This window comes from Varanus komodoensis, unplaced genomic scaffold, assembly GCF_004798865.1.
Source record: "Varanus komodoensis strain SLA01 unplaced genomic scaffold, ASM479886v1 scaffold42, whole genome shotgun sequence".
Taxonomy (NCBI): domain Eukaryota; kingdom Metazoa; phylum Chordata; class Lepidosauria; order Squamata; family Varanidae; genus Varanus; species Varanus komodoensis.
The window spans coordinates 7,267,878-7,284,332 of NW_025335972.1; the positions used below are offsets into that span (position 1 = coordinate 7,267,878).

At 42.9% G+C, this 16,455-nt stretch overlaps 1 protein-coding gene across 8 annotated transcripts in view; it reads left to right on the forward strand.

The window, feature by feature from the left end:
- The window catches only part of SMARCA4 (SWI/SNF related, matrix associated, actin dependent regulator of chromatin, subfamily a, member 4), a 115,374-nt gene that overhangs the window by 52,340 nt on the left and 46,579 nt on the right, over positions 1–16,455 (forward strand). For all 8 annotated transcript variants that reach the window (XM_044443644.1, XM_044443643.1, XM_044443646.1 and 5 more), the window contains exons 20-24: positions 3,191–3,433; positions 4,572–4,685; positions 7,765–7,872; positions 8,803–8,889; positions 10,334–10,380. In XM_044443644.1, coding sequence (XP_044299579.1) covers positions 3,191–3,433; positions 4,572–4,685; positions 7,765–7,872; positions 8,803–8,889; positions 10,334–10,380 — 599 coding nt within the window. The remainder of the gene's footprint in view (positions 1–3,190; positions 3,434–4,571; positions 4,686–7,764; positions 7,873–8,802; positions 8,890–10,333; positions 10,381–16,455) is intronic.

Sequence of the window (16,455 nt, forward strand, 5' to 3'; positions counted from 1 at the left end):
CAGTGTCTCATTGTAACAACCTTGCTCAGTACTTTAAGGATAAAGGATAAAGTTGCTCAGATTCGCCACGAGCTGGATTCCATAGTAGATGAGGTCCTTGAACGAGAAGTGTCCAGAGTGCCATCTGGTCTGTCTTTTTTGGATGAATTTCAATTATTGCGGCCCGAGGATGTGGACAAGGTGCTTGGACTAGTCTAACCCACCACTTGTTTACTCGACGCTTACCCCTCGTGGCTGCTCATCAAAGCCAAGGAGGGGATATGTACTTGGGTCCAGGAGGTTATCAACACCTCTCTGAGGGAGGGTTGAGTCCCTGCCCCTTTGAAGGAGGCAGTGATCAGGCCCATCCAGAAGGGGGCGACCCTGGACACAGAGGTAGCCAGCAATTATAGGCCGGTGGCTAATATCCCATTCTTTGGCGAGGTGCTCGAGTGGGTGGTGGCTGGGCAACTCCAGGCTCTCTTGGATGAAACTGATTATCTGGACCCATTTCAGTCTGGCTTCAGGCAGGTTATGGGATGGAAACTGCCTTGGTCGCCCTGTACGATGATCTGTGCAGGGAGAGGGACAGGGACAGGGGGAGCACATCCCTGTTGGTTCTCCTGGACCTCTCAGTGGCTTTGGATACCATCGACCATGGTATTCTCCTGGATAGGCTGGCCGAGTTGGTAGTTGGAGGCACTGCTTTGTGAAGGTTCCACTCCTGCTTGGCTGGCCAATCCAGAAGGTGGTGCTGGGGGATTGTGGCTCTGTGCCATGGCAGATTTGCCATGGAGTTCTGCAGGGATCCATTTTATCCCCCATGCCCTTTAACATCAACATGAAACTGCTGGGAGAGGTCATCTGGAGGTTTGGGCTGTGGAGTCACCAGTATGCTCCTTTACATCGAATCCAGGTGAGGCAGTGGCTGTCCTTAACCACCTGTGCCTGACCAGGGTGATGGGCTGGATGAGGGCCAACAAATTGAGCCTCAATCCAGATAAGATGGAAGTTCTGTTGGTAGGCGGTTCAGCCTTTTGGGTAAGTGCTATTAGCTCTGGATGGGGTTGCACTCCTCGTAAAGGACAGGATGTACAGTTTGAGAGTGCTCTTCGACCCGGAGCTGTCCCTGGAGTCTCAGGAGGTGGCAGTGGCAAAGAGCGCTTTCCTTCATCTACAGCTGATCCATCAACTGCACCCTTACCTGTATAAGTAATGCCTTGCAATGTTGATCCATGGTCTGGTAACTTCCCAACTGGGCTATTGTAACACACTCTGTGTGGGGCTGCCCTTGAAGATGGTTTAGATACTTCAGTTGGTTCAGAATAGAGCTGCCAAGTTACTAACAGGGACTGGCAGGTATGCACACGTAACACTGGTCCGTTACCACTTACACTGGCTCCCATTTGAAGTCTGAGCCCAATTTATGGTGCTGAACCTGGATATCTGAAGGAGGGTCTCCTTCCCTATGTGCCTTCCTGCCCCTAAAGATCTGGTGCAGAGGTCCTTCTTTGGGAGCCCTCCCTGAAGGAGATTAGGAGGGTGGCTACCTTGAGAAGGGCCTTCTTGGCGGTGACGCCCAGTTATGGAATGCGCTTCCCAGGGAGGCTCACCTGGCTCTGACTTTGTATTCTTTTCGGTGCCATACCAAAACCTTTTTATTTACCCATTATTTTAAAGGCTAAGAAACAATATATCTCTTCTCTGTGTGTTGTCCAGCAGAGCTTTTCAGGGTAGTTTAGGTATTTCATGCTTCCCCAAAAGATTCTGTGGAGATGCCTAAGGCCCACTGTTATACACTTGTTAGGCACTTCCCAGATAAAATCCCTTGCATCTGCCAGCATTATAGCAGATGAATCAGGTGAAGTGTCCAAAGTGCAGTCTGGTTTAGTGTTCTTGGATGCATTTCAGTTGGTACATTGCAAAGACTTGCCAAGATTCTTGGACAACCCCAAAGCAACTGCTTTCATACTGAATCCTTGCCTCACGTGGCCTGTGAAAATCAGCAGGGAGAGAGCAAGCAGCTGGGCTAGGGAGGTGCTTGAACTCTCCTTGTGAGAGTAGTCCCATGATGCCTGAAAGAGACAGCAGTCAGACTACTCCTGAAGAAATCCTCCTCAGACTTGGAAGATCTTAATAAGTTGGTGGTAACTGTTACTTTCATGGGCATGTTTCTTGAGCCAGCCAGCTGCAAACATTCTTGGATGAAAACAATTACCTGGATCCATTTTATCTGAAGTTCAGGCCATGTTTTGGCATGAAAACAGCCTTGGCCACCCTGTATGATTTGTTTCATTTATTTTGTTTTCAACATGTATATATGTATATATTACTCCATATCCTTGTATAGAGATTTCAAAGTAGTAAATAATAAAACAGTGAAAAGGAATAACACAATGTGCTTAAACATTATTGACGAGCAGCAGCTGAAATAAATATATTTTCAGGAGGCATTGAAAACAATACAGTGCTGGAGCCTGCCTGACCTCCAGAGTCAGAAAGTTCCTCAGAAATATGGTCACCACACTGAAAACTCTTACCTGGGTGAGCTCCATTTGAGCCATAGGTCCATGTAGAACCATCCAATGACCTCAGTGGCCAGGCATGTTGGAAAGTATCATGGTTCCAAGTTGTTTGGGGCCATAGATGGTAGTTGTAAGGCCATAAATCTGGCCTAGTAGCAAAGAGGGAGCCAGTGCATTTCCTTCTAGCTAAGGAGTTGCATGCTGACAGCTCTTAAGAACAGCTGAGCTTCTACATTCTGCACTGACTCAAGCTTCTAGATTAGCCTTAAGGGCTGCCTTATACCGACTGCTTTACAGTGGCCCAGCCTTAAGTCATTCAGTCCAGTGTGATGCCCTGTGTCTTAATCTGAGGCTCAAACACATCTTTTTTGCCCCAGGTTAAGACTTTTCTATTCCCAGGTGTCTAATGCCGTAAAGTACAGGCATTTCCGATGACTGTCTTTACCAGGTCCACTGTCTGTCTTAAATTGTTTTACATTTTGTAAAAATGCCATATTGGTTTTATTATCTTATTATTATCATCTTTTTATTAGGCACTATAGAAATGAAATAAATAGTCTGAACTATGCATTGCTGTGAAGCCTTCTACCAAGGGTTTTTTAACGCTAGTAAGGGGAAGCTATGTATCCTCTGATAAGGGGGGCTTTCTCTCAGACTTTAATGGAGATGCTGTCTTGCATCAACAGATTCGTTGGAAGTACATGATTGTTGATGAAGGCCACCGTATGAAAAATCACCACTGCAAGCTAACCCAGGTCCTAAACACACACTACGTAGCTCCACGTCGTCTGCTGTTGACAGGGACTCCACTACAGAATAAGCTACCAGAACTCTGGGCTCTGCTCAACTTCCTCCTTCCAACTATCTTCAAGAGCTGTAGCACATTTGAGCAGTGGTTTAATGCTCCTTTTGCCATGACAGGAGAAAAGGTGGGTGTTGGAAGAATCATCTCAGTGTTCTGTAAAACAACTGGGTTCTGCAGCTGTCTTCCATGAATCCCCCCTCCCCACCCATTCTGGTGATGAATTCAGTATTTCATACACTTCAGCTTCCCCTCTTTTACAGGGCAGTCCATTTTTGCTTTGAGTGGGAAGATGGTGTCAGGGAGAAGTGGGGTGGAGTTCCTCAGAATATGGCATGTTACAGGGGTTCCTCAACCCCAAAAGGGCTGAAAAGCACTGAACTTATCAGTATGATGTGGGGGAGTCTTATAATTTTGCCTGGCTTCTAATAGTTTTATGGTGGTAAATGGATCAGGTGGCACAGTATGCATGCATGCATGCATGCATGAAATTTCTAGCCTGCCCCATTAGCCATATGGCTTCCTGGGTGGGTCACAGTATTCCCGTCTTTACATTCTTCTAGTGTAGGTGATGTTAAAGAATGTTTCATTTGCTGGGCAGGGTGGTGGTCTTGAGGAGTGGTTTTCAACTGCCGGTCAGCAGGAGATTTCCTGCTGGTCGGTGGGGGGGATGCATCTTGCTTGCTGTGGACCGGCACAGGAGCTGGCTGTGCTCCACCACCATTTCCTTGGTTGGCATTGCATTTGGTGCGCAGGTTCCACCGGGGGTGGGGGGGCAGGGAGGGGAGAGACTTCTGATTGACCTGTCTGACCAACTGCTGATTAGCCTTCCACAGCCATTTTTCACTCTGGTGCCAAATTCTCATACATGTGGTTGAATTTGCTATAATTAGTGTATTTGTGGGGGACTACCAATGAATTGGAGAAATAAAACTATCCATTGACTTTGGAGATACAGTTAATGATAGAGCAGATTATTTTTGTTTTGTGTGTTAAAATGCTGATAGAATGGAGACATAGTGGTTAGAGTGTTGGACTGGGACTCAGGACAGCTGGGATCCAGTCCCACTTGGCCATGAAGCTCATTGGTTGACTTTCGGCCAGTGACTAAATGGGGAAGAGGAGGATCATGTAAGCAGCCTTGGGTTCCTTGGGGGCAAAAAGGTAAGATATGAATGTAATAATTAATTAGATGTTCCTGTGGACTTTGAGAAAAATATTTTAGTAACTGCTGTTGCCTTAAACCTCTGTGTGGTTAAAAACAGGTGGATTTGAATGAAGAAGAAACTATTCTGATTATCCGTCGTTTGCACAAAGTGTTGCGTCCCTTCCTGCTAAGAAGGTTAAAGAAAGAAGTGGAAGCACAGCTGCCTGAAAAGGTAACACATGAAGCAGGCAGTATTCCAGCTCTTACTAGAATTGTCCTTGCTAGTGGAAAAATGTGTCTTGTCCATCAGCCCTTGATTTTGATTATTATACCATTGGTGATTTTGTTTATCAAGGAAAGTTGTGTAGAAGGTTAGGAGGTGATGACTGTGGAAGGGCCAAGTTTTGGGGGTAGAGTGCACTCTGCACTCAAGCAGAGCTCCCTATGGTAATGCAGGACCTTCTACATGCTTCAGTACATTTGCTAGGTGCTTCCAAGGTAAAATCACGTACATCCACTCCAGTGTTATCATAGTGAATTTGGTGAGCTATCCACAGGACAGCCTGGTTACGTTTTCATGGATAAGTTCCAGTTAGTACAGCCTGAGGTTGTTGTCAGTGTGTGTGGACTAGTTCATGTGGCCATGTCCATACTGGGTCCTTACGCCTCTTGGCTAATAGAAGTGATCAGGGAGGGAACAGCCACCTAGGCCAGGGAGGTGATTAATGCCTCTTTACAGTAGGAAGTAGTCCCATTCTACCTCTTAAGGTAGTGCTGAGATCACTCCTGAAGAAACCCTCTCTGGATCCAGAAGTTCTTAATAATGTTAGGTTGGTGGCAAATAACCTCCTCCTGGCCAAAGTTCTTGAGCAGATGGTGTTCAACCAGCTCCAGGCACTCTTTCATGAGACTGATTATTTGGATCCATTTCATTTGAGATTCAGGTCAGGTTTTGGCATGGGAACAGCTTTTGTTGCCCTATCTGATGACGCCATAATATTACAGAAATGGAGAGTATGTAACCGTGTTGGTATTTCTGAATTGCCCAGCAGCCTTCATCCATTGCTTTCTTTCAGGGTGGCTGGCTAAGTTGGAAGTAGGAAGCACGGCACTGCAGTGGTTCCACTCCTATTTCGACAGCCAGCTCTAGAAGGCAGTGCTTGGGAGATATTGCTCAACCACTTGACTTCTCCAATATGGGGTACATCAGGGTTCAGTCTTGCCCCTCAGGCTATTTAACATCTATATGAAACCACTGAATGGAGTCATCTGGCATTTGGATGCCTGCCTATGGCAATGAACTGGATGAGGGCTGACTAATTGAAGTTCAATGCAGACAAGACTGAGATGCTCCTAGCAGTTGTTTCTTCTGACTGGATGGAAGGAATTCAGCTTGTTCTGAATGTTCTGTTGTCCTTGAAGGAGCAGTTTTGTAGCTTGGGGATTCTCCTCAACCCATCTTTGTCACTTGTTTGAAATGACTTGAAGCTCAGATGGGCTCAGTAGCATAGAGTGCCTGCTAACAGCTTTGGTTAATGGCCCAGCTATCTAGACAGAGATAGCCTGGTTTCAGTAATCTACACTCTGGTAATCCCCATACTAGATTATTGCAATGCACTCTATACAGGGGGTGCACCTTCTGCAAAATGTGGCAACCAGATAATGACAGGGACCAGAAGGTTCCAACCCATAGTACCAATTCTGGCCACTTGCATTGGCTACGTATATGATTCCGAGTCCAATTCAAGGTGCTGGTTTTAAACTATAAGGCTCTGCATGGTTTAGGATCACAATACCAGATGGAATGCTTCTCCCAGCCATAATCTCCCTGGACACTGTAATCAAAAACTGGGGACTGCCTCCAATTGCCACCTTCAAGGGAGGGTTAGTTGGTGGCAACAAGCACCTTCTTGGTGTCATTCCCTCAGTTATGGACTGCCTGAAGCCAGCTCCAATATCTTTTTGGTACCAGGTTAAGATTGCTCTCTGTGACAGGGCATTTAATTAGTTTTAATATTATATTAGGGTATTACATCAGCTTGTGGTTTAGTTTGGGTAAGCTATTATAGCTTTTTAAATGTGGATTTAAATTTGTTTTCTACATTTTGTTTTGTACTTTTAACTATGCTTTAGTCATCTGTATTTTATATTGTATTTTATGTGGCATTGTAAACTGCCCAGAGAGCATCAGCTATTGGACAATATAGAAATAATAATAATAATAATATCATCATTCTGAGAACTGATCAGCTACCATAGCTCACTGTCTCACTGCCTTAAAATTGGGTCTGTAAGTGTTAATGCACAGTAGTTATCCATCAAGATGTGCAAGAACTGGCAATCTGTAGAGAAAATAATTTGAAGCCATGACATTATAGAAAGTACATCTTGAAAACAGTGGTACTCAGACTTTCTCAAGTTTTAATTACTTGCCTTGTCTACCCAATGATATGCCTCCCCACTGATTCCTTTCTGTAAGAATGTGTGTGTGTGTGTGCGCACACACGTGCGCATGCATGCCTTTGGATGCATTTTGTTGTGAATTGAGATCCTCTGAGACATAGGTCAGGTGCAGCCTGCAGGGCTTCCTCATCTGATCCATGTCCATGTGATCCTTCAACCTTCTGCTCATCCTATGCCTTTCAGTAGTGATTAAGCTTATATTTTGTTTAATTTTCCACTGGTACTAGTTTAAATTTTATTTTAAGGTAACTGCAGCATGTGGGAGGGGCTAAAGCTCCCTTCCCTGCATGCCACAATCTTCCTATGCAACAGTTGAGCTTCAAAAAAAGAAACTCTCATTGGCCTCAATAGAAGGCCTAATAACTATGTGAAGGATGGAAGTTAGCATGTCTGTGGATGTATAGGAAAGTGTGTCTGCAGCCCTGAAGAGGTTGAGGGACTGCAGCCCTCAGGTTGAAATGGGATCGCAAATCTTTTACAAATCAGTTAAATAATTTCTTGTGCATATAACACACCCTTCTCTTTCTCATGGAAGCAGAAATAAAATGGAAGCACTGATGATGTAGGAAGCTGACTGCTAATGAGCCAAAATAATTGTCTATCTAGCTTGAGCAATCTTTTCTCTGGATGATGATAAAGACTTCTGGATCCTTCTGACACAAAGCATGTATTTTACCAGTAAATTGCAAGCTCTCATTGAAAACATCTGGAAATGTGCTGTGTTAAGATTACTACAGATTGTAAAAGCAACAAAAATCCACGATATTGAGGGAGTTACCTATATGCGTGCATTGGAAAAACATTTTAGAGTTTCATGTGTTAACATTTCTTCTCTCTGTTTGAAATAGGTAGAATATGTGATTAAGTGTGACATGTCTGCATTACAAAGGGTACTGTATAGACATATGCAAGCCAAGGGTGTGCTGCTTACAGATGGGTCAGAGAAGGACAAAAAGGTTTGGACTTCTTCTCTAATGTGCAAAATGGTTTATAGTTTTTGTGCTGATATTGTTGCCAAACAAAGTTCTGTTTTGTCGGGAGCAGAAATTAGTACCATCTGCTATAAGATGGTTACATTTGTAGGTGCAGGTGGATCTTGCAAAGGAGCTCTCTCATACCAAAACCTTTCTTACTGCTCTCACAAGAGAGTGCTTCAGTGGGGAACTTGCAAGATAATCCTTGGAAGAGAAGCAGTGTGAGAACAGCAGACCTCTAGATGTGACAGGAGATTTTACTTACCTGATATGCAGTTGTCCCCTTAGTTAACCAGAAAAAGTCATAGGCAAAAATGATCAGTTTGAGTTTTGAGGCTCTTCAGATTCTTGCTGAAGATCCATTGGCTCACTTCATGCATGCTATTAAACCATTAGCTCCTGATTTTAATTGTATTTTAGATCATAATTAGCCTCAAAATGTGAAGCAATATCAGAATGGAAAGCTTCCCTGCTGTGGTACTAATTTTTGTTACTTTTTTGTAGCACAATATTATAAAAGTACTGCTGCTGCTTACTGATCCACAATGCAACACTAGTACTGATCCACAATGCAACACAGTTACATGAAGAATGTTATGAAGACACAAATATTTGCACACCATCCCCAAATTATTCTCCTATTTATTTGGTGAAAGCTACTGCACAAGTACAAAATAAAACCAAGACCTAGGAAATTAAGTTTAAAATGCTGAAAGTCATCTTGGGCAGTTTGGTTTCAGGGTCTTAGCTATTATCCCTTGACTATCCTGCATTTTGCTTTATGGTTTGATCCCTGGACTGAAAATAATCATGTTGGGGAACAGAATGATGTAGTATATCATTGTTTATCCCCTTTAGTGCTTCCCATTGTTTAGGCAGGAAGTTTTGAATGGGGCTATCTTATTCTTGCAGGGCAAAGGTGGTACGAAAACACTTATGAACACTATTATGCAGCTAAGGAAGATTTGCAACCATCCATACATGTTTCAGCATATAGAGGTAAAGAACTCAAAACATTTCTGTTGATGACATTTTCAGCCTGCTGTATGTAGTGACCAGTGAGGGCCACTAGGAACAAAGATAAAATGCCAGAAGTACCAGTGCCTAGATTAATTGATCTGCAGAGCAATGCAAGCATGGGATGCCTTGGTTAAAAGTAGCTTAAAAGGTTAACCCACATTTCTCCAGCTTCTCAATTTGTCCCTTACTTGCTTTGCCTTCTGGAAGGCCATCAAGCCCTTGTGTTTGTTGAGAAAACTCATGGAGATAGTTAAATGCTGCTGCCAATGCTAGAGATGTGTGGCCTTTGTTAAATCTGTTCTGTCTGCATTTCACAAAAAATTGGAAGCTTCCATTCCATTTGTGCAAATTCACCATTCCAAAAAGGTGCATAGCCTCCCAAAATGTGCATTTTCACACTTCCAGGAAGAAGGGGAACGCAGTCAGATTTTTTCCCCCCATACCCTAAGCAAGAAAAAATATCTGTCTGGAAAGTCCACAGAATCCATACAATGTGGGACAAGCCAGTCTACTACAGAATCCACAGGTTGGATTCATAGAAAGCCAGACTCATTTGAGTCCTTTACAGATTTCTCTGACTTCCCTAGCTGCTCTCCATTGGAAGCTGTGACAAAGGGCAAATGGATATTAATGATTATTTTGCTATCCTTTCTCTAGTCCCAGCCTGGTAACTGAACCCTGAAAGCTGCAGCGCCTTCTCCAAGCTGATTCTTGCAGATTTCTGTTCAGTGGTGGGCAGAACCTCATCTGTTTCTTCCCTTTTAGCAGTTGGGTATTTCTTGAATCCCACAGCTTGTGGCACAAACATGTACCCTGCAAGGCTCACCTCAAAATTAGAGAATCGAAAGGTTACCTGTTTGGCTGTTTAATGTTGTAGCTGTATGTAGTATGGTATTTAATGGTAAGAGTTAAGCTATATGGTGATGGATTCTGGCACTAGGAGAATCCATGAGTATTTGAAAGTTTGCATCCATGAATTCCATAGCTACTTGCCTGTTTTGTGTTCTACTTGTATTCACACCTTGTCTCATAGAAAAGGATAATAAGTGTACCAAATGTCTATTGCAAAGCACCTTAGGGTACAATCATATGCATGTTTAGATGGAAAAATGTCCTAGAATTCCCTACATTGGCACACAGGGAATGTTAGGGCTTATTTCTGGCTAAATATGCATGGAATTGCATCCTTAACCATGTTAAGTAACAAATGGTAGAAAGCCATTTTATTAGTCGTCATGTAAATTCTGTGTTAATGCAGTCCATGCAGCCAAACAGCAATCAGAATTCTAGCAGTTATCTTTTAGAGAAAACAGTTGATGCGATTATATTTGGCATGCTGTCTTTATTGTATTTGTCATTATTTTTGTATTATTGCACATTATTGTATTTGTCATTATACTTCTTTTGGTATATTTTGTTGCAGGAATCATTTTCTGAACACTTGGGCTTCACTGGAGGGATTGTGCAAGGGTAAGTTGGCCACCCCAAAACATTTAGAGAGTGTGGTTTGTTTTCTTTACTGAAGGCCAAATATGTTGCGCCAAGTTTTTTTTTTTTTTTTTTTTACTTTACTGATTGAGCCAGTACAAAACATTACGAATTTTCTTGTTGTAACCTCTGTAACCCAAATGCTGTCAAGTTATTGCTTTCATGATCTGATATTACCTGTTCAAGATGAACAGAAAGAGAGGCAGAGTCGCACTATATGTTAAAGATACATATCTCTGCACAGGATGAGTTTAGTAGCTCCATCAAGAACATGTGGATTAATTTGAACAGAGTAAGGAATAAAAAGAGGAGGGTGACTGGAGTCTATTATCGATCATCCAGGCAAGGAAAAGACGAGAATGAAGCTTTTGAAAAGTAAATTGCCAGTGTTTGAAGGAGGCTTGATGTCATCATTATGGGGGACTTCAGTTTCCTCAGTATCTGTTGGGGAATTTGGAGACAAATTCTGCCACATTTGGAAATGGTGGAAGAGACAAGAGGAGCAGATATCCTTGACTTGATACTAACCAGCAGAGAAGACCTTGTGGATAAAGTGGCAGCTGTGGGAACTCTAGGGGAAAGTGACTGTACCATACTTAATTCTTGATTCTAAAGTAAACACAAGCCAAATGTACCCTGGATTTTAGGAAAGCCAATTTTCTCAGAACAATGATAAGCAAAGTACCATCGCAAGTGACTCTTATGAGAAAAGGAGTCCAAGATAGTTGGGAATTTTTAAATATAGAAATTCTAAAGGCACAATTACAGACAGTTCCAACAAGAAAAATGGGTAGAAGACAACAGAACAAACCTATATGGCTTCATAAAAAGCTTTAAAAGGAAGACTAGGCTACAAAGGAAGAATCAGATATCCTGATTAGCTAACTAGCTGAAAAGTGAGCTTGATGGAAAAACAATTGGGTGCATCCACAGTTGACTACAGAATTGGACTCAAAGAGTGTTCATCAGTGTCAGCTTCTCAAACTAGGGGAGGTAACAAATGGGATACAGCTGGGTGCAGTCCTGGTCCCAGTGCTCTTCAACATTTTTATTAATGATTTGGTTGCAGAAGTGCAGGGAACAATTATCACGTTTGCAGATGACACCAATCTGAATGGGGTAGCTAATACCCTGGAAGACAGAAGGATGATTCAAGGTGATATTGATACATTGTAACACTGGACTGAAAGCAACAGAATGAAATTCAGTAGGGACAAATTCCAAGTTCTGCACCTAGAAAAGAAACCAAATGCATACTTGGCTCAACAATACTGCTAGAGAGAAGGATCTTGGAATTGTTGTAAAACATAAGGTGACTATGAATCAACAATGTGATGTGGCTGCAAAAAGGACAAATGCTACTTCAGGCTGTATTAATAGAAGTGTTACTTCCAAATCCCATGAAGTACTAGTTCCCCTTTACTTAGCACTGGCTAGTCCTCATCTGGAGTACTGTATCCAGTTCTGGGTACCTCAGTTTAAGAAAGATGCAGGCAAGCTGGAATGGATTCAGAGGAGGGCAGCAAGGGTGATCCTGGGACTGGAAACAAAGCCCTGTGAGGAGAGATGTTTAGCCTTTAGAAGAGAAGAGTGAGGGGAGATACGGTAGCACTCTACAACTACATTAAAGGATGTCACAAAGAGGATCTATCATCCCAGAGTGCAGGACATGGAATGAGAGGCTCAAGTTACAGAAAGCCAAATTCCAGCCAAATATCAGAAAAAAATTCCTGACTCTTAGGACAGTATGGCAATGGAACCATTTACCTATGGAGGTTGTGGGCTCTCCCACGCTAGAGGCATTCAAGGTGTAACTGCACAGGAAAGGCATTTGATAATGTGTCTTGGTCATTTCTGTTGAAAAACCTTCAATACATAGACTGTGGTCCAAGTTTCATGAACTGGATACAAGCAATTTATATAAAGCAACATGCAAATATTTTAATAAATGGATTACTGATATTTTTCTGATGGAAAAAGGAATGTCTGTTATCACCACTTTTATTTATCTGTATTTTGGAAGGTTTAGCTACAAAAATTAGGCAAGACCCTAAAAAAAAAGGCCTGAAAGTAGATGGAGAAGAATATAAAATGAAAAGTTATGCCAATCATATAGTATTGATGATCTTACAACCACACCTATTGATACAGTATATAATAAATTAAAAAACTGGGTCTTTTTCTAGCTATAAAAATTATAAGCGGAAAATGAAAATTATATTAACATTTACAACAAAACATAAAGAGAAAAAATAATTTCAGCATGTGAAATGACTTCCAACTCAGTTAAGTGCTTGGGAATAAACGTGACTTAATATAATATATTATTTCAAGACAATTTCAAAATAATGGACAAAAATCCAAAAAGATTTACAGAGATGATCTAAATTGAAAGTGTCATGGTAGGGAAGAATGTCCATTACCCAAATTAGTTTAATTTCAGATAATACCAATTTTCATCTAAAAAATGCTTCAAGAATGGCAAAGGCAATTGAATGCCTTCATTTGGAATGGAAAAAACCCAAGGATTAGATTTAAAATCCTACAAGATGAAAAAGATGAGGGGGGGGGGTCTCACAGTACCTAATATCAAGTTACATTATTATGCAGCTGGCTTGGATTGGATTACAGTTTGGATTATGAATCCCAATGAAAAATTAATGAAATTGGAAACAACAGATTTGGAAAAAGGAATATATAATTCTTCATCATACCCTCTGTGCATCACACATTATGGGTGCTACGCCTGTGCAGTGCCTGTTGCCAGGAAGAGTAAACAGCTTTAATGGTTTTGGCAGGAACTCTGCGCTCCCCCCGCCCCATAGTATAACTGGGTGGAGTGCCCACCATTTCCCCAGTCTTGTGACTGTCTTTCACTGTGCCTCGAGCCTTTCGTTTGTCTCTCGTAGCTATATCCACACTTTTTGCCATTACTCTTTCATTCTTAGCTTTCTCTTTTTTCAATATCCTCATCCAAGTTATAACCTGCCTAATCCCCCCCATCGTTACTCTCTTGTTGAACCTTTTCTTTTGTTCACTGTCTCTTTCTCTCTCTTTGATGGCACAGCAGGTGGCTTTTCGTAAGTGCTCCCAGTGTGTGGCTAAAATGTTTCCCACTAATCTACATGACCTATTCCTTCTGTGCCTTGGAGAAGGCCACAGGACTGATAAGTGTGACCATTGTCAGTCTTTCACTAGGCAGGCCTACAAGAACCAGGAGAACTGCTTGCAGAAAATGCTGTGGGAGCAGGCCTTGGTCACTATGAAAAAGGTCCCAGTGGAGACCGCAGTAGCAGATCCATCTAAGGCCGCCCCTCCTCATCCATCGGATGGTGGTACAACTTCCAAGGAGGCCAAACGCTCCTCTCATTCTCCTCACCATAAACAAAAGGAGAAGAGGAAGCATCTTGGGTCTAATGACTCCTTGGCGCCAAAGAGACCCAAAAAGGATAATGCCAATAAGTCAGAGCACAGGCACAAGAAGCTAGCTAAGCTGCCTCGCATTATTATTATTATTATTATTATTATTATTATTATTATTATTACATTTCTATGCTGCCCCTTGCCGAAACCTCGGGGCGGCTTACAACACGATAAAATACAATGAAATACAATAGCACATAATAAATTACCATGAAATACAAAATACAAAAAATACATTGGTTTACAAATATAAGATTAAAATTATCAGTATAAATTAAGTAAATAAAAATATAGGAGGAGAAAGAGAAGGAAGAAGAAGTTGCCCTGGCCAGATCATATGTTTTAACAATTAAAATGATGTTTAAATAAAAAGGTCTTTACCTGGCGCCGAAAAACCAGTAACAACGGTGCCAGGCGGACCTCTTTGGGGAGTCCGTATCGACCACTCCTTTGGTACCGATCGCCGTGTTGATCCCTATGCCGACGGAAACATCCAATTGATCATGCAGGTGACTCCACCAGGGTCTCCTCCACGGATCGTGATTTCGGCTCCATCTCAGACTGGCCTGCCACTGGTGCATTTGCCAACACCAATGCCAACTTCTCCAGAGGCATCTCTGATGGCCCCTCCGCCACCTTCTGTACAGCAGCATCAGGCCCCAGTTCATTTCTGGGTTCCTGTGCTGTACAGGGAATTTGACCCATCGCAATCCTACCTGTGGGACTGTTACCCACCCTACAGATACCATCCGAGGCCTTCCATCCTCCATCATCATTCCACTTCGCACCTGGTACCAAGAGATGCCCCCTCGACTTCTGCAGCTGCTCTCTCTCGACCTCCGCCTTCTCCTGTTGGATTGCCACCGTACCATTCTGACTTGGATTCTGATGATTCTGAACAAGCATCCACATTGCCAGATGCAGTGATCTCCACTCAGGGTCCTGGCTCTCCTGGAGATTCTCGTGCCAGTTTTGGAGAACTGCTGGCGAGGATGGCTTAATCATTGGAGATCGATGTACAACATGGCATTGATCCCAACCAAGATAATATTTATGACATTGTCAGGAAGGAAGATTCTTCCTCCATTGCCTTGCCATTTATCACAACTCTTCGGCAGGCTATAACTGATACCTGACAGTTGCCGAACCAACCGCACCCGACGTCTAGGAGGCTCAAAAACATGTATAAATTTCAAGAACAGGATATTCCGTTTCTCTTGAAACATCCCAAGCCTAACTCTATCATGATCAAGTCTTCCCAGGGCCAGGAAAACAAAGAATACTCCATACCTAAGGAAGACAGATCGACATAATGTCTTGCCATATCTATGCTGCCATGGGACTCGGGCTACGCATCTTCAATTATGAGGCTACCATGGCAAGATATCAGTACTTTCTCATGCAAAAGCTTGAGACCCTCACTTTGACTCTCCCAGAACAGCAGAGACACCTTGCTCAGATCTTCATGCGGAAAGTGATGCAGTTATCTATCCAACAACTTAATGTGGCAAAACATGATGTTGATTGCGACTCCAGGGCTCTCGTTGGTGCCATTGCCCTTCGTCATCACACCTGGCTTTGTTTGGATAACCTCCCTGAGGAAACCAAGAGACACATCAAGAATATGCTCTTCGATGGTTCTGGGCTCTTTCACTCCAAGACAGATGACAACTTAGAGAATATACATAAGGCTCACCTAACAGCCCGTTGTATGGAGACACCTTCACAGAACTGACATAAGTGGCCTTGGCCTCGCGCCCAAGGCCATTATTAGCCATATCCACAGTTCTCCAACTGTCAACAATTTCAACCTCGCCAACAGCAAAACTGCAGGCAGGCCGTGCCTCATTATCAGCAAGCCTGTCATCCCAAGACTGACAGACGTCAGCATTGATAGGTCACGCGAACTTTCTCGATCCTCCAACCCACCCTCCCCTCTTCCTTTTGGGGATCAGCTCCCAGTCGACTGGGAGTCCATCACATCTGATAAGTGGGTACTTTCCATTGTGCAGCATGGATATAAAATTGAGTTTTGACACCGTACCCCACCGGGACCAATCTGGTATACACCTTCTTCCTCGGTCCTTCAAGACGAAGTTTCCCAGCTACTTCGTAAAGGAGTGATTCAACAACTACACCGCTCTGAGGGGCTCCACGGCTTTTACTTGAGATATTTTACAGTCCCTAAGAAGGATGGTGGTCTATGCCCAATACTGGACAATATATGGTGTGAACAAATTCATCAAAACTAAAAAAAATCGGTTGACCACACTCCAAAATATCCTTCCATTTGCTCAGGAAAGAGGATTGGTTCGCATCCCTGGATTTAAAGGATGCTTACTTCCATATAAGCATCCATCCTGCTCACAGGCGTCTCCTCCAGTTCACTGTTGGTGCCAATATCTTTGAATATAATGTTCTTCCTTTCGGCCTCACCACTGCTCCAAGAGTCTTCACCAAGTGTATTGTTCCCATTTGCGCCCACCTGAGACTTCAAAGCATCCATGTTTACCCTTATCTCAATGACTGGCTTATCATCTTCTCTTCTAGGGAAGGCCTTCTGGCAGCCATTGATACTACTTGTTTTCTCCTTGACAGACTCAGACTATGCATTAATGTTGAAAAATCCTACCT